The sequence below is a fragment of the Cololabis saira genome, chromosome 19 (assembly GCF_033807715.1).
Source record: "Cololabis saira isolate AMF1-May2022 chromosome 19, fColSai1.1, whole genome shotgun sequence".
Taxonomy (NCBI): domain Eukaryota; kingdom Metazoa; phylum Chordata; class Actinopteri; order Beloniformes; family Belonidae; genus Cololabis; species Cololabis saira.
Window position 1 is genome coordinate 30,160,646 of NC_084605.1, and position 22,732 is coordinate 30,183,377.

General features: G+C 41.7%; 2 protein-coding genes across 2 annotated transcripts; one reads left to right on the top strand and one right to left on the bottom strand.

Moving 5' to 3' along the window:
• Positions 1-92: 92 nt before the first annotated feature.
• bccip (BRCA2 and CDKN1A interacting protein) lies at positions 93-6,232 on the bottom strand. The gene is made up of 7 exons (XM_061708635.1): positions 6,071-6,232; positions 5,017-5,091; positions 4,850-4,930; positions 4,675-4,761; positions 3,694-3,881; positions 3,409-3,577; positions 93-813 (listed from the first exon to the last, which is right to left on the bottom strand). The coding sequence occupies exons 1-7, from the start codon at positions 6,209-6,211 to the stop codon at positions 643-645; spliced, it is 912 nt and encodes a 303-aa protein (XP_061564619.1). The 5' UTR covers positions 6,212-6,232; the 3' UTR covers positions 93-642.
• A 385-nt stretch (positions 6,233-6,617) lies between these two features.
• mmp21 (matrix metallopeptidase 21) lies at positions 6,618-16,575 on the top strand. Its single transcript, XM_061707849.1, has 15 exons — positions 6,618-6,757; positions 7,089-7,163; positions 7,439-7,535; positions 7,668-7,742; positions 8,866-8,940; positions 9,048-9,131; positions 9,263-9,348; positions 9,431-9,506; positions 9,627-9,684; positions 11,723-12,564; positions 14,093-14,232; positions 14,316-14,457; positions 14,561-14,818; positions 14,897-15,069; positions 15,707-16,575. Exons 1-15 carry the CDS (start codon positions 6,728-6,730, stop codon positions 16,010-16,012), a joined length of 2,517 nt encoding a protein of 838 aa, XP_061563833.1. The 5' UTR covers positions 6,618-6,727; the 3' UTR covers positions 16,013-16,575.
• Positions 16,576-22,732: the final 6,157 nt, after the last annotated feature.

Sequence of the window (22,732 nt, forward strand, 5' to 3'; positions counted from 1 at the left end):
ATGTGTGTGTGCTCTTGATCTGCAGTCAGGACAAGTGTGCATGCTGAAGATTTAAGACAACAGGTAGATCTGAAGTCTTTTAAAAAAAAAAAAAAAGGTAGAAAACACCACTGTACACTACCTGTCCATAAGTACACCTGTTACCATGGCAATAAGAAATACCAATGTAAAAGAATGAAAAGGAGTAATTTTATTTCATTATCATCAGGAACAAGAGATGTACAGGAATACAGAGGTATTTTGACCAAATAATTCAAGAATTTGCTTCCGAAACACTCTTTATTTACTTAGTTTTAGAAATTGTATGAAATATGTGCATCTGCTGCAAGGACGAAACTGCTTCTAAATGTGTAAACGCAAATGTTTACTGAACTGAGTCCTTTGCCTCTATCAGCTGAGACGTGACATCTCTTAGTCACTGTTGTAGCTTGTGAACCGTTAGATCAATTTTTACCTTTGCAGTATTAGAATTTGGTACAACTTCCCTCTGAATTGTGTCCTAAATAGATCAGGTAGAACAAAAAAATGTGTTTGCAGTTGTAAAGAGGAAACTACAATAAAAAAATCCTGAAACTACTTTGTGATGGAGAAGTATCTGGATGTATTTCCACAATCCTGCAGGTCTGCAGGTTGGCGCCTGCTTCAGATGGTCAGATACTCTTTCAGTTTGTCCATAATAGCAGGCATTCTGTCCGTGGGTATCAACATCACTGTCCTGAACGGCTTCATGGGCACATCGTCAAATGACCACCTGCCGCTCAAGCAAGAGTCTGCCTCCTCCTGGACAGAGTAGTGGAACTTTACGACGGCTTCCTGTAAAGACGACGAAGGACAGCAAGAATTATTTGAAGGTTTAAGACAAAGACAGGCACCCGGGTCACAAATGGGTGCGCGGCAGCGTCAGAATCCAGCCGGGCCGTGCCAGCTGTCGTGTATCAACACCACTCTAGTCAAGGAGAACGGAGCCACTAGAGCTGCAGCGGCACGGTTCAGAGGCATCCCAGGGACAACGGCCCACTCTGCTCCAATAAAGATGCACAAGGGGGCTATTTTGGCACCAAGCTGCATCAATTTACACTTGGCAGGTGGAGCTGACCGAGCTGCCAAGGAGAGACTAATTGTAGTTAAAATGCACATTTTGACATCACTGATCCCGCTCATAAAAAGTAACAGCAGAAAAGACAGGGTATGGTGAGAAATGTCTTCAAATTAAAAGATTACCACATGACCTCAAAACTTTTGTTTAAACTTGAAAATTAAAGCTGCAAATTAATGACTATTTTAATAGTGAACCTGTGGATTATTATAACCATAACTCTTAAGCTGTTAAAGATGTCTAGAATATTAAAAAACTACTGAAAGCGAAAGGACAGGCGGTGACCCGTGAAGGGAACAACCAAAAGGCAGGAAAGCATAGAAATCGAGCTTTGCGCTCATACGAGTCTTTATGGCGCCTCCAGGGCTTCGGAACTACGACCACATACAAGATTCCCCACCACACACATATTTACAGTACCGTATGTGGTTATTGGCTTCTCACTACTGTTACTCCTAAATGGTTGGTGCAAATCACAAATGTAAACATTTTCTGACAGTAGAAAACACGATCTCTCCGATGTTCTGTATAATAATACACTGGACATCACAGTAAATGTATGCTGACCGACCGGCGCCGAGTACTGAGAGTTCTGGAGAGCAGTTTCTGGTACATATTGGCCTCAGTCTCAGGGGGAAAAAAAACATGTGTACACAATGCATTTACAATTTTCTCTGGATCGATCGTGGCGGAGTTCTGCCCTGATGTGCTCACAAAGACACATGCTTGCACTCACGGGGGAGATGCTCCCACCAGTGGAGAGAGCCGTAGGAAAATATGTGTCCGACAAGCACCTGAGACAGAAATATCTACTTTTTTTTTAACTGTTAAATTGACTGACATCATTAAAAGTAACATGAACATTATTCCTTGAAGAAATGTTGTTAGCTCAGATCTATAGCATGAGACAGACTTGATGAAGTAACCAACTATTAAATTTGATTAAATTAACTTATGGAGTCCGGGGCCCTCTACTAAGGACTGTCCGGTCTCTGTATGATCGAAGCAGGAGTTTGGTTCGCATTGCCGGCAGTAAGTCAGACTTGTTCCCGGTGCATGTTGGACTCCGGCAGGGCTGCCCTTTGTCACCGGTCCTGTTCATAATTTTTATGGACAGGATTTCTAGGCGCAGCCAGGGGCCGGAGGGGATCCGGTTTGGGAACCTCAGGATTTCATCTCTGCTTTTTGCGGATGATGTTGTCCTGTTGGCTTCATCAGACCGGGACCTCCAGCATGTGCTGGGGTAGTTTGAGGCCGAGTGCGACGCGGCAGCGATGAGAATCAGCACCTCCATAACCGAGGCCATGGTTCTCCACCGGGAAAGGGTGGCGTGCCTTCTCCGGGTGGGTGGAGAAGTCCTGCCTCAGGTGGAGGAGTTCAAGTATCTCGGGGTCTTGTTCACGAGTGAGGGAACGATAGAGCGTGAGATTGACAGACGGATCGGTGCAGCGTCCGCAGTAATGCGGTCGATGTACCGGACCGTCGTGGTGAAGAAGGAGCTGAGTCGAAAGGCGAAGCTCTCGATTTACCGGTCAATCTACGCCCCTACCCTCACCTATGGTCATGAACTTTGGGTAGTGACCGAAAGGACAAGATCGCGGATACAAGCAGCCGAGATGAGTTTCCTCCGCAGGGTGGCTGGACGCTCCCTTAGAGATAGGGTGAGGAGTTCGGTCACCCGGGAGGAGCTCGGAGTCGAGCCGCTACTCCTCCACGTTGAGAGGAGTCAGCTGAGGTGGCTTGGGCATCTGTACCGGATCCTCCTGGACGCCTCCCTAGGGAGGTGTTCCAGGCATGTCCCACCGGGAGGAGACCCCGGGGAAGACCCAGGACACGCTGGAGAGACTATGTCTCTCGGCTGGCCTGGGAACGCCTCGGACTCCCCCCGGAAGAGCTGGAGGAGGTGTCTGGGGTGAAGGACGTCTGGGCATCTCTGTTGAGACTATTGCACCCGCAACCCGGTAACGGAAAAGCGGGAGAAGATGAGTGAGTGAATGAGTGAGTAAATTAACTTAATTGGCAACTAAGTGTCATCAATTTTCTGTTGCAGCCCTACCTAAAATCTCACAATATCCAACTGAACATGCACGCTCTGCTTCTGAAAACCTGCTGAACACCTGAAAACCACGGCACTCCTGCTCCCAGTGGGACCCGGCGGTGAAGCTCGTTCACTACACGGTAACTCAAACTGACATCTGAGAGGTAATCCATCTGATAAAAAGGCAATAAACTTCAATAAAACTAAAAACTGTGGCCAGTCTTGTATATTACTCAAATTTAGTTTGGATTTTCACTCTTCTGTTCGACTTTACCTCATAAAAGAACTCCTCCTCTGCATTGACGAACATGTGCTCCTCTTTGGGAGCTCCTCCTCTGGCAGGGATATTCTTGCTCGCCTCTTTGCAGGTCTTGCTGATCATCAGGCAGTAGTGGCACTTCCCACTGGGCTTATTTGTCCTTTGAGCTTCAGCTATTTCTTCCCTAAAGCAACATTATCAGTTTACTTGCATGGAATATGTAGATAAATGTTCTTTGCTGTGACTATTACAATTCACAAAAATTAGGCAAAGTGAAGCTCATATCAAAACCGGTCTTACTGGAGCTGTTTGTGCAGCGGGAGGGCAATCTGTGGCGGTACGTTGATGAAGCGCTCGCTCAGCAGCAGCCCAACAGGCTTGCTGGTGTCGCTGAAGATCTTCTCCAGCTGCTCGGTCACACTGTGGGCAGCGTTCTTCTCACACTGGTCCACGATCAGCTCCTTGATCTCCTCCACGCACTGCACACCCTGCCAAAACCACCGCGCATGCATTAAATTACCTTCACGACTCCAGCAGATAAGAGCCAGTGATAGGGTTGCCACCCGTCGCTTGAAATACGGAATTGTTCCGTAATTTGGAATTAAAAGTTGCGTTCTGTATTGAACCAATACAGACACATATTATGCTCTTATTTATTTATGTAATAATATACAGGTGAAGGTCGGAAAATTTGAATATATTGCAAAACTTAATTCGTAGTAAATTCAACTTAAGGCGAAACAAATATATTATTTCCCACTACATGCAAAGTGAGATATTTCAAGCCTTTATTTGTTATAATTTTGGTGATTATGGCTCACAGTTTATGAAAACCCCAAATAAAGAATCTCAAAAAATTAGAATATATTATGAAATCAATAAACAATTCAATCATCAAAATTATAACAAATAAAGGCTTAACATATTTTGCTTTGCCTGTAATGAGACTATGTAATATGCATGCATTAGTTTCACCTTATAAGTTGAATTATTGAAATAAATTAACTTTTACACCATATTCTTCACCTTTAGCTATATTATACATCTGGGCTGATGTGGACGTACATAGTATTGGAGGCTATTTCCGTTTCTATATGGTTGGCTGTCTATACAGTCATGCAAGTTCAATGCTATTAAAGCACTTTAAACGTTTAAATCAAAGCGTTTTGTTTTTTCATATAAAATAAACACATTTCTATGCATTTTAGAAGTTTTGGGGATGTCCCTTTTTTATTTCTGAAAGGTGGCAGCCCTAGCCAGTGACTCCACCTGGGACGTTACCTTTCTCTCCGTGAGGTTGAGCATGGTGATGAAGCCGAACACCTCATCTGGATCCTCGTCATCGCTGTCCTCTGGCACCTCGGCTTGCTGGTGTCAAAGCAAAGAGATAGTGTCAAAAACAGAAATGATCGAGCCTGTGGCTTTTGAGAGTGGATTAAATTAATGAGTAACTAACCTTGATGACACTTCCAACATGGTTCTGTTGGATGATGATGTCTGTAACATCTGATGTGTTTACATGAGCTTTCAGAAAGAGCTGAGTCCAAACAGGGGGAGAAAAAAAAAACATCAGTGGCACCAAGCTCACAATCAGTTTATAAAACATGAAAGAAAATAACATACCTGCTGCAACAGTTTCTTTATGCCATTAAAGTCGTTGTCTGAAATGGTGTGGGCTTCAAAATCCACTACGACCTCCTGAAAGTGGAGCAAAGAGAGAAAGTGAGACTGGTGAGCAGAGGTGTCAAGTAACAAAGTACAAATACTTCGTTACCTTACTTAAGTAGAAATTTTGGTTATCTATACTTCACTGGAGTAATTATTTTTCAGACGACTTTTTACTTTTACTCCTTACATTTTCACACAATTATCTGTACTTTTTACTCTTTACATTTTAAAAACAGCCTCGTTACTCTATTTCATTTCGGCCTTTAAAAAAAAAACTATCCAGTTAAATTGCTCCATCCGGATAGAGTGAATTTGGTTGTGGTTGTTTCAGATGTTCTTGTCCAGTTTTGTTCTTACATCCGTTCCCTCAGATTCCTGCAACTAAACTTGGATGTACATTCCAATAAAGGTTAGGATAAATGATAACATGCCTCTGAAGTTTGACTTTTTGCACCATTACAATACTTATAGGCAACTAGTCATCATATCTTCTGCTCTCTGAAACACATGTTAATGCTCAATAGTACACAGATATGGTTCTTTAATATATTTGCATTATACTAAGATGCATTAATTTTCAATGGCTTTTGTCCTTAATGGCTTTTTTCCCCCCTTACATTGCTTTTACTTTTATACTTTAAGTAGTTTTGAAACCAGTACTTTTATACTTTTACTTGAGTAAAAAAACTTGAGTTGATACTTCAACTTCTACAGGAGTATTTTTAAACTCTAGTATCTATACTTCTACCTGAGTAATGAATGTGAATACTTTTGACACCTCTGGTGGTGAGTGTTTACACTCAAACGTAGCAACACGTGTCACTTCAATGGGTTGACGCAAAGTTACACTCGTAGAGTAAATGCCCTTTATATGTTATATTTAGCTTCATAATAATATTAAAGTGGCCCAAGTCGAACAGTAAATACTATTTTTGCTCATTCCTGTTAGCCCCAACCCCCAGCGTTCCGGCTAGCGGGGGCAGCGGGGGGTAAATATTTATGTTCCCACCTCACTGATCTCTTCGTCCGGGGTGTCGCTGCCCTCCTCTCCGGAGTCCACATCGTCGTCCGAGATTTCCTCCGAGCTGTTGTCGCTTTCCTTGGGGTTTTCACCCGAACCCACTGCCCTCCTCTTCGCAGAAGAAGCCATGCTTGCAACGTGAACCACGTGTGTCCCGGAAGTGGGCGGAGCAAAGGTTACAGTGCGACGGAGGAGACAGATATCGGAAACGAAACTGTCCCCCGGGGTCCGCCATTTTGGCTCCAACTGTACGGAGTTGCTGACCGGCGGAAGGAACGCAGGAGCCCGAATGTCGGCCAGTTACCCGCTGGTGAAATGGGACAAACCATTTCAAGCGGATTGAGAAGTTATATAAACTATGTCAAAGCTTTGTTCCACCATGATAACATGCGTACTTCTACCTTAACTATATGCCAATACTCAAATAAACAAGATAATCTTATTAATTCTTACACTATATCTTTTGGATACCAGGCAAAATCCGACCGGTGCTCCCCTCTCTTTCAGTTCTTCATACAGTCGTCTTTAAGGGCGACTGAAGGTATATTATTTTTTTGTTATGACTTGTCTTTTTAACGTTCCTTTGTTTGTTACAGACGGGGAGGTGTCCTTACTAAGTTAATTAATAACGTTGGATAAGAATGGATGACTGGTTCTTTAAGTGGGGAGTTTAAGGTATTTCATATTCCATTCATTGCTTCCTGCTAATGTAAACAATAATACTGACTGCAGGCAGAAATGATTCACCTTCGTACCCGCATGTACGACTAGCTGGAAAGAATATTAGTGTTTTTATTTGCTGTTCATAGACGGTCTAATAGTCCTGAGTCAGCAGTGTTGTTATCAGCAGCGACATTTGACAGTTTTAGGGAGTAGTTCAGCTCAGTGACCTCCACGCCCACCGACCTCAATGTTTCAGCAGCTCTCACTTTATGAATGTGGCTGGATTTTGCCCCACTGGTGTTTTTAACTCACCCTGTGTTATTTAATCTGTCGTGTGTTTAAGGACATTGCAAAGATGAACGTATTGCTTCTTAAGGAGCCTCGGGACGCAGAGGCTGGACCTGATCCTTATATCAAGGTACACGCAGTTTAAAGAGACAGCATATTCAAGCTGTACTGGCAAGTGTTGTTACTTTACTTTAAAGTGATGTTATTCTGATTTTAAAGGAGCTGGCATCGCATGGACACAAAGCAACCCTAATTCCTGTGCTGTCTTTTAAATTTGTGTCATTAAACAGCCTGTCAGATAAGGTAAACCTCGTTGATTAAGTAGCTGAACAAGCATGAGTCCTTCATTTTCATGTATCAGTCATCTGGTGATTAATATGTCTTTTTTTTTCTTTTATATGTCAGCTTTTCCAACCAGAGAAATATGGCGGTCTTATATTTACCAGTCCAAGAGCAGTGGAGGCTGTGAAAAAGTGTTTAGAAGCAGAAGAAAGAAGAGAAGGTGAGATAATTCAGGGTATATCAAATACACAGACACCATCTAATGACAAAAGTGTGTGTTTAAAATATTATCAGACATAATGCTTTGTAAAGCATAAAATTAATCCTTTTTTTTTTCTTTATTTTAACCCAGAATGGAACAATTCTGTAAGAGACAAGTGGAACGCAAAGTCCGTCTATGTGGTTGGCAAGGCAACCGCTGCATTAGGTGAGCTGTGGTCACATCTGTGAGCACCAGTGTTTTTCTAAATGTCCTGACCATCGTAATCCAGGATCTCCCTGTTGTCTTCCCTCTCACACCCTGACGTGACTTGTGTCACACACAAGTCACAGTTTGCTGTGAGACGCAGTGAATGGATTTAGTCTTTAGAAAACGAGCAGGTGCAGAGACATCCTCCTAATGTTTGTTTTGACTCATTTTTATTTTCAGTGACAGTGGCCTCTTTATTGTCATCTTGGTTGATTCAGATTCTAATAATACAAATGATAACACATGAAAATTTTAAATGCACACTGAGCAAACCGTTTGGTTTGACATTTATTGGAATGTTTTCTCCAGACTGGGGGGCACCAGTTGAGGTGATTTGGGCGTCTGCTTGGGATGTGGATGTTTTTTGAGCATGTATAACCTGGTGGAGGCCTTGATTAAGACCCAGGACACTCTGGTAAAGTGGGAATCGCTCTGTTTTCACGTGGAAGAGCTGGACAGGGAGAGGGAGGTCTGGGCCTTTAGTTATTTTAGACGACCATGCTCATTATGTAAGGCTGTGGTTTCCAGACGTGGGACACATGTTGATAACTCAAGTAAGCCATATTAAGCTTTTTAAGGAGGCATCACATGAAAAAGCACAAGTTTATTACGCCAAAGAGAAAGGGGGACTAACTGCAGCAGCAAATTTTTGAGAAATTGGAGAAATTACCCCCAAAAAAGCCAAAACTTCACAACAATGACAGACAAACCTGTAGAAATCACCGTCCTGAAAGACCAGCCCCTGTTGGTCGTTCAAAATGTTGAATTTCGCTGCTCGATTGAACATCTGGATCCACAGTACAGTTTTACAGCTCAGAAATACATTTCTCCGACCAGCATGAGCCTGACGGAACATGTTTAATGCCCTGAAAGATATAACCAGGTGTTTTGTTGTCCATATTTTGATTTCTGTGTTCATAAGTGTTGCTGTAATCAAGTCTAATGGGAGTATATTTAAAAGGAAAATAAAACAATGAAAACTGTTAGATTTCATACGTTTTATTTGAGCGATTTTTACTGCACAGCACCCCAAATTTATGTGGATTTTTTTGTGTTTTCTTTTCTTTCCCCCCTGATATAGTTGAAGATCTGGGCCTGAATCCTTTAGGAGAGGACACGGGAACTGCGGACGTCTTATCACGTGTAATCATTGAACGTATGATGTGACTTTTCATTGACTCTCATTCCTCACAGATTAATTTAATAAAGAACTCATGATTGTTCTGGTAACTAATATGACCTCATACTTAATTCCTGTGACAGGAGAGAGCACAAATATCCCACCACTCCTTTTCCCCTGTGGCTCCATCAAAAGAGAAGTCTTGCCCACGGCTCTGAGGGAAAATGGTAAGCAACCCCTATTCACGGGCCTCACATTTAAAGCTCAAGGTGATACAAGACCCTCTGGGGCTACACTAATTATAGAATAATAATTGCACCACCTTTATCACCGCTGGGATCTGTTTCCTTGTTTCCAGGAGTTCCTCTGGAGACGCTGACTGTCTATCAAACGTCTGAACATCCCGATATTAAGAAAAATCTGAAGAACTATTTTACAGAGCAGGTGAAACCGTCACTCTAATTGTTTTTTTTTTTTAAATAAATATAATTTTTTTCCCTTTTAAATATAAGAAATGTTCTTATAGGGCACGCCAGCAAGCATAGCTTTCTTCAGTCCCTCGGGAGTAAAGTTTTGCTTGGATGTGGTGCAGAAGCTGTCAGGCGAACAGCTGACACAAATAAAGGTAGAGATGCTCATAGTCACGCGCAAACAAAAACATATCAATTATGCATGGGGTTTGAGGTATGCAGGAGATCTTCTGACAGTCACTTTGTTTCCAGTTTGCAGCTATTGGGCCGACTACACAGGATGCCATGACAGCGGAAGGGCTTTGCGTGAGCTGCGCTGCAGAAAAGCCGACAGCTGAACACCTGGCTGCAGCGATAGCCAAGGCTCTACAGTGACCCGCCGCCAGCTTCCCCCCTTAAATCCATCCGCCTCATCTTCCATCTTTGTTTATTCCACATTTCCATTTGCATGTATTCCCTTTTGCCTGTTTTGCTTTCCTGCTTACGTCACTATTGTTGGATACACGCTGCACTTATTTTGCACTGGAGAAACTGTTACTGTTTGTGTGTAACAGTATAAATGTGTGTTTTAAAGAATATTTCTGCAAATAAACTTAAATCAGTGTGTGACAGAGGACGTTTTGTCTGTGATTATTCACTGTAAAGCACTCAAGTGTGTTTTTGTTTGCCTTTCCTACTCACGACAGGTGTTTGCAACAGTCCTTAAGCACTTCCATTGTCCACAGGAACGTTTTAACCTCCACAGGTCAACAACAGTCCATTTAAACTCCTCGGAGCGTGAATAACACTTCCAGGGAGTTTAGTCAAATTGATCAGTTGTCTACAGTAGGGATGGGGTTTACTTTTCACAGATGGGTGAGAGAAGTGGGCCCGCTCCAAAGGGGCAGGAGTGTCAGGGTTTGCTTATAAAGCAGAGTTGCTCCTCGACTTAAATAATCACACCTCGTCCAAAGCCCGGGGAGCAGACGCAGACCACGATGCTGACTTGTATCCAGCTGATAATGTTGCTTTTTCTGACAAACTCCAGCTCCACAGATGCAGAGAAACTTTTCCACAATCGGGATCATTCTGACATGCAGATGTTTAATTCCCACCAGGCTCCGGTTATAACGGATGAGTATGACGCAGAGGTAACGTTTTTCTTACATTTTTTCCACACCTTTCCACTTTCCACTCCGCGGGGTTCCCCAAGGGTCCATTCTCAGACCGCTTCTATTCAACATCTATATGCTACCCCTAGCTCAGATTATGGAACATCACAACATTTCCTACCATACTTATGCCGATGACACATAACTATTTCAGTCACCACGTGACTACAGTCCCCTACTCTCATTGAGTAACTGTATTCACCAAATCAATGAGTGGATGTGCCAGAATTTTCTCCAGCTAAATGTAGACAAAACAGAGGTGATCAATTTTGGCCCTAAAAATTAAAGGGAAAAGATCAGCGCTCACCTTGGCTCCATGTCATTGACAGCTACAAATCAAGCCAGAAATCTTGGTGTAATTATTGACTCAGACCTGAACTTCAACAGCCATCTAAAATTTATCACTAAATCTGACTATTACCACCTGAAAAACATTGCTAGAATTAAGGGGTTTCTGTCTAAACAAGACATGGAAAAACGTATTCATGCATTCATTTTCAGTAGGTTGGATTATTGCAATGGCATCTTTACAGGCCTTAACAAGATCTCAATCAGGCAGCTGCAGCTGATCCAGAAGTCCTTACAAACACCAGGAAACTGGACCACATTACACCGGTCATGAAATCACTACACTGGCTTCCAGTTAGTCAAAGGATAGAGTTTAAAATCCTACTGCTGGTCTACAAAGACCTGAATGGTCTTGGACCAGAATCCATGCTTGATCTGTTAGTTCCTATGAAGCTCCCAGACCCCTGAGGTTCATCTGGATCTGGTTTGTTGTGGTTCCCAAGAACCAGAACCAAGCAAGGTGAGGCAGCGTTCAGTTATTCTGCTCCTCACCGGTGGAACAAACTTCCTGTAGACCTGAGGTCTGCTCCAACTGTAGATCCTTTAAATCAGGATAAAAACATTACTGTTTACTGAAGCGTACTCTTAAATTAAATACTTACCTGCTGGACTCTACTGCCCTTATCTTACTTGTGCTTTTTATTATTTGACCTCTTTTCTTATCATTTTATTTCATTTTATTTGTTATTTACTTTTTTATTGTGTCTTGCTGCTTTTAATGTTGATGTAAAGCACTTTGAATTACCTTGTGTTGAATTGTGCTATACAAATAAACTTACCTTGCCTTGCCTTGCCTTAAAATGTTTAAATGATTAACTTCAGAATCTTGTTTTAGTTATTTCTCTCTAGATACGGCTTCATCCGGTCAGTTAACTGGGAAGAGGTCCAGTTTGAGGATTCGGATGATTCTTTTGAGGATCAATTCCCGGACGACTTTGAGGCCACAATCCAGGAGGCGATTGCGTCGGCTCCATCAAGGGCCGCCCCTCCAAGTGGACATCCAGACAGTCCCACGGGTCAAACTGAAAAGCACTCATTTATATCAGCGCTCCAAGAGTTCCAGAGGGTGTCAGGTCTGCCTGTTACCGGGGTGTTTGACGAGGCCACCAAAGAGGTGATGAACAAACCGAGGTGTGGAGTCCCTGACGTGGAGCCAGACCTGACCCCCCATGCAGCATCTGAGAACAGTCACGGTGACGCTTTCAATGAGACTGACGGCAACAACACAGCGAGCAACACAACCGGCGGCTCCACTAATTCCTCTGAGGAGGACGCGTTCAGCTTTAATGACACAGAAACTGATCCCGTGGCCTTTTCAAATGACACCATCACCACTAATGTTACATCTCTAAACTCGTCTGACGCCGACGTGGGTGGTCGGATGGGAAACACCAGTGAGAGTACGAGTCGCAGTGAGGCAGCGAGAAGCAGAAAGAAACATCTGGCTGTTCTTGTGTCAAAAAGCAGGCACAAGAGAGATTTGAGTCTAACGGGTTTCATGGCGTTTTCTAAGGACGTGTTGAGGTGGAGGCTCATCGGAGAAGGCTACAGCAGTCAGCTGACTGTGGACGAGCAGAGGTACATCTTCAGGATGGCTTTTAGGATGTGGAGTGAGGTGTCACCCCTGGAGTTTGTGGAGGATACTCGGTCCCGCTTGGAGGATGTCGATATCAAGCTGGGCTTTGGCACAGGTAGGCTCACTCCAACACACGTTCACCAATAAATGAGGGGATCTGTGCAGAGGTGTCAAAAGTATTTACATTCTTCGTGTTTGAGTGTAAATAAGGTGATGAAAATAGGTACATAAATTGAGAATATTGATTCGAGAGTGAGCAAATAAATAATTATCATATAGAGTGGTGTAGCATGATAGCATATAAATATAGCATAATAAATATAGTAATATCCTAATATAACATCATTTGTATAAAATATTACAACATATAACCAAATTATATCACCATACTATTATATATAACAATATAATACTATAGTTTAACATCCCAAGAGATTTCATAACTTAATATAATAATATGAAACAATATATCATGATAATGCCAGAAATAAAAAGTATTCACATTCATTACTCAGGTAGAAGTATAGATACTAGAGTTTAAAAATACTCCTGTGATACTGTAGAAGTATCAACTCAAGTAAAAGTATAAAAGTACTGCTTTCAAAACTACTTAAAGTATAAAAGTAAAAGTAATGTAAGGGGGAAAAAAGCCATTAAGGACAAAAGCCATTGAAAATGAATGCATCTTAGTATAATGCAAATATATTAAAGAACCATATATGTGTACTAATGAGCATTAACATGTGTTTCAGAGAGCAGGAGATATGATGACTAGTTGCCTATAAGTATTGTAATGGTGCAAAAAGTCAAACTTCAGAGGCATGTTATCATTTATCCTAACCTTTATTGGAATGTACATCCAAGTTTAGTTGCAGGAATCTGAGGGCAACGGATGTAAGAACAAAACTGGACAAGAACATCTGAAACAACCACAACCAAATTCACTCTATCCGGATGGAGCAATTTAACTGGATAGTTTTTTTTTAAGGCAGAAATGAAATAGAGTAACAAGGCTGTTTTTAAAATGTAAGGAGTAAAAAGTACAGATAATTGCATGAAAATGTAAGGAGTAAAAGTAAAAAGTTACTTGTGAAGTATAGATAACCAAAATTTCTACTTAAGTAAGGTAACGAAGTATTTGTACTTCGTTACTTGACACCTCTGGATCTGTGTTTGTCTGGTAACAGTAAAACTGACTGAGTCTAAGAGTTCCAGCAGACGGCCCTCGATGAGAGGACGCAGGTATGGATAATCCACGAATGGATGGAGTCTGAGAGTTCTGACACTGGGCTGAGTTCTGGCAGTAGATCACCAAAAGTTAGCTGTGTCACATCACACGTGTAGAACTGAACTCTTTAGGCAACCAGATCCAGACCACAGTGGCCTGTTTGAGGTGTGTATGCAGGCTGATCTTTGATGGGAACGACTGAATCCTCATATCACACACTGACAAGTTTGATAGTAAAATATGATATACAATACAAAACCCTCCAAAGTATTGGAAAAAAATGTGCATTAGTAAATGCCAAAAGGTGAGAGCCAATGTAGGTTACTGCAGAAAAACATGCTCTTTATAACTGCACAGATAAATCAATGCATTTTTTTATGCCTTTTAAAGCTCCATACTTATGTACTCCACACAGGAAGACATCTGGGATGCAATCAGAAGTTTGATGGCACCGGTCAAGAGTTTGCCCATGCGTGGTTCCTTGGAGATATACACTTTGATGATGATGAGCATTTCACTGCTCCCAATGCCGGCAGTGGAATCAGCCTTCTCAAAGTAAGTTTACTACACCGTGATTAAAGAAAGGCTTTGAGAGAATAAGAATAAGAGTGCTTTACAGAACGATTCCTGTCATTCAGGTAGCGGTGCATGAGATCGGCCATGTTTTGGGACTTCCCCACATCTACAGACCTGGATCCATAATGCAGCCCAGCTATCTGCCCAACGAAGCAGGCTTTGAGATGAACTGGATGGACAGAAAAGCTATACAGGATCTTTATGGTACGTAATTACCACGCGCACGAGAGGGTAATTTTCCAACTTGCAGGAATAAACTGCACCTACAGTATTAATTTTCCTCTAATGTGCTTGTGTTTGACATCAGGTAGCTGCAAGGGTCGGTTCAGCACAGTGTTCGACTGGATCAGAAAGGAAAGGACAGCGCGTGGGGAGGTGATGATCCGCTTCAATACGTACTTCGTGAGAGACGGCTGGTACTGGCTGTACGAGAACCGGAGCAACAGAACTCGTTATGGCGATCCGGTCCCACTCCAGATTGGATGGCACGGGATTCCAAAAGATGGAGTGGATGCATATGTGCATGTGTGGTCTAGAAAAAGAGATGCTGTTTACTTCTTCAAAGGTGGTAAAATGATCTAAGAGTCTGAAAATGTTGGTTCTGGATGGGTATTTTATGTTGTTGTTTCTTTTTTTTGAACAGGTACTCAGTTCTGGAGGTACAATAATGAGAAAGACCACACATTTAGACAGGACTCAGAAGGTCATCGATATCCAAGGGCCATTTCTCTCGGTTTCCCAGGGGTGCCTAGTCCCATTGACACAGCCTTCTATGACAGAAGGGATTCCCACATCTATTTCTTCAAAAACAATCTAGTAAGATTTAATCATTTATTTGATTCACACGTAAAATGAAAGTGGTAAAAACCTGGATATTCCTTTTGTTTTTAGAAAATCTGTATATGAACGTTTCCTGGCACTTTTACAGTTACCCTGGTTACTGTATTTGTGTAAGACAGGCCCCTAGGGATCTGGAGGCGCTGTCAAAGCACAGCAGAGAGGGATGGAGAGGAGCGTACGAGCTGTATTCCCTCAGTCTTCAAACAGAGTTCTCATTTGTCTCAAGCTTGCCAGTTTCTGCTTGAAAGCGTTAAAACACAGCAGATTTAAAATCAAGAAAAGTGTGAAAATGCACAAGAGAGGGCATGGAAAGTGTTTGCCTTTACAATAAAACTGCCTTTCATATGTTGCAAATTAAGATTTTTTTTCTTTTTCAGTTGAGTCTTGATTAAATTATTTAAATCTTGCCTAAACCTAACTGCAACTGCATATGTTTTGCAATTTATAGCAAAGCAAGAGGTTGTACAATTAAACCAATGGCCTGTTAGTTAGGATTAAAAGAGAATGTATTCAAGCTAACAGAAAAAAGTTAAGATTTGATGTTGTAATTTCTGCACGTGTTGTAATTTGCCTGATCTCATTCAACAGCGAAAACAACTATCTGTTCAAACAGGTGTTTGCATTCAGCGTAGAGGCCAACAGCTTGGCAAGAGGCTTCCCCAAAAACATCCGAGATGTTTTCCCTCCCGTGGAGAGCAGGGACCATCCAGATGGCAACATCGACGCGGCCTACTACTCCTATAGCCACAATGCCCTCTTTCTACTCAAGGCCACGCGTTTCTGGCAAGTGGTGAGCAGCCGCGAACGCCGGCGCCGGCCCTTTCTGCCCAGAAACGGCCTGCTGCCACACAAGGAGCTGGATCAGGAGTGGTTCGACATCTGCGACGTGCATCCCACCGCACTCAAACTCACTCGCTGAGGGGGCTGCTGCGGAGATGTAATACATCCTACTCATGTCTACAGATGTGCTCTGCTGATTAACCTCTAGGTATACATGCTGCCATATGTTTGGAAAATCCATTATTTGTCTCTTTTTTTGACTGGGTAAGCAATCTAAAACACAACAACAACTTTGTTGGCTTATTTTTACTGACTGTTTGTGTAAGTGTCTGTTTATTTTTGGAGATGAGGGTTATAAAAATATTCTCAATAGATATCTGGGGCATTCGTGAAAATGCAGCTCTGGAATATTTATGTTTTGAGTTTAATAATGTTTCATTTTACTCAAAATTAGATACAAAATTTGGGCACCCCGCGTGATCAAAACTGCTGATCATCAAAAATGGAATACATTTACAAAAGGTGTTGAAAATAAATTACTTGATTTTTGAAAGACAAAATGTTTAAGATCTAACATATCTGAATAACTTTAGCAGTTTACGAGTGCAAGAGATGAAGAGAAGCCGTGTGTGTACTTGGCTACCATAAGTGTGGCAGCTTGTAATTTTTTTTCAATCATAATCTTTCAGTTGGAGGTGATTTTTATCAATTTTTCCTTAAAAAAAAAAGATGTATTTTCCACACCTTTTAGTACGCACTCTTCTTTTGACACGTTTGAGTTTGAGGCCTTTGCTTCCAGAGATTCTTCCTTTGACATGTGAAATGTCACCACTGGCTGACATGAAAGACCAGAGCGCGATCAATCTACCTGTGTGCCTAACTTTTACCCAGGTCTTCTTTTCATGAAAGCCTGCATCCTGTTATATTTTTTGTTGTTGTTGTTTTTCCCTCCAACCCTCTCGTTGCATTTTGCGGACAAAAAGTTACAGTTTGACCTCATCAGTCTGCAGGCCTTATGCTTGTTTGGACTTTACAAATGTCTATGCTGCACTCCACTCAGCCATGGATCTCATTAACAGATCAGTGCACCGCCCTCCCCCCCTCCAGCGTCTGCTGAATCTGACTGAAGATCTTTTTTTGTAGTCCAGCAGCGGTTTCATTTGGCGTTCTAGAAATCTTACTCACAGTATCTGAAACTGTTCAAGGTCTTCCTGACCTAAAAGTGGCCACCACCATTCCTCCTAACTGCCGTTTCTCAGAACTGAGGAAACTCAAAAGACCTTGAAACACCTTTTTTTTCTTACTTGATGGTTATTATAAATTTAACTCTCAGTCTGCTTGGCATGTGTATATAGTGGCTTTATGTTAAAAGTTATATTCAGTTCTCTCAAGAGTCCCAAACTTTAATTTCAAAAATTTTTGGGAAAATAAATTAAACCGACCATGTTATAAAAATACTGAAAAGAAAGTTTCTCTTTCACTCCAAATGTTTGCATACCCTGTATACAGTATACTGTATTTCTGACCCCTGTAAATGTTTCTTAAAGGAGCATGAGGCAGGAATGAGGCAGGATTTATGAAAAAAATGCGTATACGTTTTAAGTTTTCTAGTAATAATGTCAGATGAAGCGTTCCAAACCAAAAAGAATGAGCCCTAGTGTATCTCTCCGTTGCCTTGAACAGGCTGTGTGCTGCAAAATGTGCTGCAATTCCGGGCCCGAATTTCCCGCGCTGTCCTGCGGATGTGACGTCAAATGACGCTGCATGCCCGTTCTCCCATGACGGCTTCGCTGTTGGCTGCAGGAACCCCGACGGTCGTCGTGGCGCTAATGAGTCTCATTTCTTATTCTTGCCTCAAGCTCCTTTATGTTTGTTATGCGGAAGTAGGTCTAGCAGCCACTTCCCTCTGGTCCCAACTGATGGATGTATTCAAGCTGGATGATAGATGATTTTATTATGTAAAGCAATTTGCGTTACTACTGTATGAAAAGTGCTATATAAACAAAGTTTGATTTAATGATGGATGGATGCTAAAGTCCAAAGTGGACAGTTGATTTTAAATGGTACCCTTTGAAGGAAAACTCTTTTTTTTTTACCCCAAACCTCATAAAGATTATGTGTATCTCGAGGAGCGGCATGTTGATATAGCATAAAAAAAACTAAATATGACAAATACAGTATGCTGTTATGCATGAATAAAAAAGTCATGTACCTATTCAGATTAAGAGCAAAGCCCATGAAAAGCATCTGTCTGTTTTAATGAAACGGTGTAGAAATAGAGCTGCTATATGATAATATTCCTCAGTTAATTTTCTTATTTGTGCAGCTGCAGCTTGGAGGAGTAAATATTATACCCCAAACCTGTCAGTTATGATGATCAAGTGCAGATATAATAGTTCCAGTAGCCTCTCGGTGCCTTGTTTGATATAAAAATGTCTAAAACACTTCTTTCTAAATCTTCTGCAGAAAATCCATAAATGACTGCAGGTTTGAAGGAATATCCTATAACATGGCAACATGGATACCCCCACTTTCCTCTTCTCTTACAACTTGTTTTTGACCTGACTTGAAAGACAACAACAAATATAAGCTTGATCAATACCTAAACAAATATCTAATGATCTTTTTCTTCAAATCCCACTTTAAAATGCTGGATTAAGGCTTTACACATGCAATCAATCGGGCGATAGCCATACTGAAATGTAAGACTGAAATAAAGTGATTGAAAATGGTGCTCTTCTTGGTACTTAATGCTGTTATATTTTACAGTAATCAGTCAGAGCGATGCAAGGAAACAGACATTGATCTTGTAATCAATATTTTTACTTGAGGACGCTTATTAATTCAGCTCATTTTAGGGGATTAAGCTCCTGGTGGGCCACAGATAACTAGCGTTGTGCTGCAGGGGCTCCATAGGCCATCGTAATAAATTGAAGCAGAAATCAATTATAAGCTTTGGAAGAAAATGTCATAGTAATAGTAGAAGCTAGGAGGAGAGATGTCAAGGGATGAGAAATGAGTATGCTGACACATTTAAAGAAGGAGCATTAGCAGCACACGAGTAAATGCTCGGCTCATTTTCCCTCCGAGCAAATGTTTCACAATCCGTTGTAAAATTTCTGAAATTGAAGCAGTTTTGGTGAGCTGAAGTTAGCAATATGGCAAGTTTTCTTTACCTAAATAGGCTTTAGAGCTGAAGATTATTACAATATTTACAAGGATGCTCCCAGTAGGGATGATGTCACATTTGGTTGAATCTCTGCAGCAGTTTTTGAAACACTCAGATTGAATCCTGTTAATAAGAGGATGCAGTGCAGACGAAGCTTTTAATCTGTTTGATTATCCCATTATGACGCTCCATACATCTCTTGCACCCTAGAGGTTCTCATGGAGCCAAGCACTACAACTGTCGTTCACACATGCAAGCCTCCAACAGTTTATTCATCTATGTTTGCGCACAAACAGGGGAGCCGTCTTCCTTTGTCTTTGAGTACGACCTGCATGAATAAGATCAGCCGTGCAGATGGAGCTGGAGCCGCAGCAGTCTGAGAGCTATACAAACACCTGTGACATGACACAGGAATCCACCCGGGAGGCACTTCTTAAACTGGAGGGTGGGATAAAGCTCCTGCAGCACATTGAAATATCAAACATCCCCAAAAGTCTTTAAAGACATGAAAATAACTTGCAGCGATGCCGCCTTAGCTCCGTCTCAAAGTGCCGTGGAAACACAGAGGTAAAACAATCCTGGTTTCAGTGCAACTGAGAGCCTGTTTTGTGGGGAATGTTTTTTTTTGCTTTTGTAAGGAGATTATTTCAACAAACTGCTGCATGTGCACGTGGTGTGCTGCATGTAAATGTAAGGATTTTATTCTGTGGATTCAGGCCTTTTGAAGCTATTCCTGTTGACAGTTATACTTTTTGTGCGTTCATACAAAGACGGCATGTTTTATTTCTCTTTATACCTCACAGGGAGCATTCTGAATCACATCAAGTCAGGTTTTATATTATTTAAAAAGTGCTGTAACAATCTTTCACCTCTAATAAGTCTCTTTTCTTTGTAAAAATAAATAAAAAAATAAAGCACTGGAAGAGATAACTGGAAGAGATTTCTGTTCATACATTTTATCTCTTATATATTTGCTTTTATATTTGTATTGTATTGCACCAATCACCACAACAAATTCCTTGTGCGTGTCTAACAAACTTGGCAATAAACCCTTTTCTGATTCTGATTCTGATTCTGAAACAAAATAAAGAATAACATATTATTTTACTTTAAAGCCTCTAATATTAGTTCACCAATAAGTCAGCCAACTAACTAGATTTTTACTGTTTTGTTATTAAATCCATCAAGTTTAGTCTAAATAGCATCATTCTGGCGGCACCAAAGCAACACATGAAACCTTGTACAAACCTCTTCCATGGCTGCATTTACAGCTGCACCTCCACGGAAAGCTCCAGGGAAACCTGCGACGTCTGGAAATATGCCTTTTAAATAAGTGATCATGCTGCTCTGTCTGCTTCTTTACAGTGCATGCTACTGCACTAATATATGAATTAATTTTACTTCTTCTCCGCCAGGTAGACCCATTCTCGGAGCTCTGAAGCAGAGAGACCAGTAGAGGGCAACCTCAGCATGTCGGTCCTCCACCTGCCTGCCAGCCTCCCTGTGGAGTCACAGCTGTTTATGCCTGTACACATTATTTTACGGGTGTCTTTATGGTTTCATGGGTAGACATTTCAGACACCGCTTTCTGTATTCGATTTATTTGAATTGTGGAACGTATTTACATTTTAAGAGGATATTAAGAGAAAAAAGAGGGGATCGTTCCCCTTAGTTTAGATGTCCTCTGTTGTCCTTGATTCGCTGTGGAAAGGCTGCAGTGGTCCAAATGTGTGTTTGCATGTACACCGTTTGTGCTGCTAAAGCAACATGTTTTTTTCAGTAATAACCCTGAAATTCAAAAAAATGTTTTAATAGCAAAACTTGTTTTAAACATTAGAGATAAGAGGCATCATTAAGGAGGCTCTGGTTTGTTTACGGTGATTAAAGAAGGTTTTATACCTCAGTCAAAAAGAGACATGTACTGATGGTAAAAAAAAAAAAAAAAGATGCAGGGGAGTGGACAGCCTGATAAAAATCACAATCTCCTTTTCCATTGCTTACGATAATTTCCCTTTCTCTATTTTCTTTTTGCCCTCAGGTTAAAAACTTTGGATAAAACCAGAATGAGAAAAATAAGTAAAGAGATAAATAAAAACCCACTAACTGATGCTTTCACGACTGCCTCCCAGTTTCAAATTCAAATCAATATTTCAAAAGGTTTATCATCAAACGCTTTCCAGCAAAGTGCTCCTCGCAGAGGATCCTTTATGTTGCTGAGAACTAAATAGGATATGAAATTCACAAACCCGGGCTTTCATGCTGTCATTACAGCGTGAAGAAGAACAAACTCTCTTTGTGTGACAAACAGCTGTGCGAGCCTGCGGTAAAAAACAGTTTGTAGATGGCAGAACAAGTGTGTTTGACTTCACCTCCCCCTCTTGGTTACACACCCAAGCAGGAGTTTTCATGCCAAATGAAAATAGTACAGTAATTACATGTTTTCTCTTGAGAGCAGTCCACCTATCAAACAAACTCATTTGAATGGGGAAATCCAAATCATGCAAGTGTAATTAAGCATTGTGTAACCTCATACATAATGCAGCATTTAGGTATTGACTAAATACCCGATAAACAAATGGTGTGCGGGAGGATGTGTTTTGTCATATATCACAAACAATCTTCCCGGATCAACGGGGGCTATTTTACCTCCGTGTGAGGCAGAGGAATCTCTCCCAGGCAGCGGCTGGAAAGCGAACTCTGACCTTTGGGTGAGGAGGAGTTTCAGAGACGAAAACAAGGGGCTCTTTGATGATGTCAGTCTGAGTGGCAACTGCGGGTCAAGGGGGGAGGGATGAAGCTGTCCCACGCTTGGCCACACAGAAGAGACCGCCAGCATGCCACCTTCACTCTCCAGCCTGGGAAAATGACAGGAGACGTACGTGCCGTGGCGCCTTTTGTCAAAAATAAAAAATAAAAAAAAAAAACAGTAAATTGGCCCGGGCATCAGAGCCTGAATTATCTTCAGGTTTTTGAATAAGACAATTTCACAGGGACAAATAGTTCCTCAGTCACAGGGAGGGTATGATCAGCCCGAGTAAAAAGGAACATTGACACTTTGAACATAATATAATCAAAATCAGGTGATTTTGGCTCGGTTTCAATAATATACATGTATTATTGAAACTAAGCCAGAATCACCTGCTTGGCTTGACTCCAGATACATTTATTTGCAGCTCCTGGGAGAAGTCAGGGAATCTCAATACAAGCCCTTTGATTATGACATCAGGGGCATCCGGAGTTCGTTCTTTAATTTGAAAAGTCTGTGTTTGCATTCATCACTTTCATTCATGAACACTTTGAAAGCACATTGATTACTGTTACTGTCATTCCTCCCGTGACCTGCAGACACACTTGTTTAGCATTTAGCCGGTAATCTCTTTCAGCATCGTGGTCGTCATCCTCATCGGCTCTTCATTCCCTTTGTCCACCCACTCCTCCGGACCACCGCTGTCAGCAGATCGCACCCCGATCTTTCCCCCTGCCTCTCTCCTTCTCCTCCTCCACGCTCTCTGTCCTCTCTCTTCTACCGGAGGAACAGATGGGGTTGAGCTCAGGGGGTGGAGGTGGCGGTAAAGGATGATGCTTGGGTTTTAGAGGTCTTTTTACTTTAATGCAGACGAGAGGCCGCCACACGCTCCGTACTGCATCAAAGTGCGCGTTTGCTGGTTTTAATTTCACCCTAAAATTAGG

Coding starts and splice junctions, on each gene's coding strand:
- mmp21 (XM_061707849.1), top strand. CDS start 6,728: ATGACTGGTTCTTTAAGTGGGGAGTTTAAG. Junction 7,164..7,438: donor GACCTGATCCTTATATCAAG/GTACACGCAGTT, acceptor TTTATATGTCAG/CTTTTCCAACCAGAGAAATA. Junction 7,536..7,667: donor AGCAGAAGAAAGAAGAGAAG/GTGAGATAATTC, acceptor ATTTTAACCCAG/AATGGAACAATTCTGTAAGA.
- bccip (XM_061708635.1), bottom strand. CDS start 6,211: ATGGCTTCTTCTGCGAAGAGGAGGGCAGTGGGTTCGGGTGAAAACCCC. Junction 5,092..6,070: donor CGGACGAAGAGATCAGTGAG/GTGGGAACATAA, acceptor CTCCACTTTCAG/GAGGTCGTAGTGGATTTTGA. Junction 4,931..5,016: donor TAAAGAAACTGTTGCAGCAG/GTATGTTATTTT, acceptor GTTTGGACTCAG/CTCTTTCTGAAAGCTCATGT.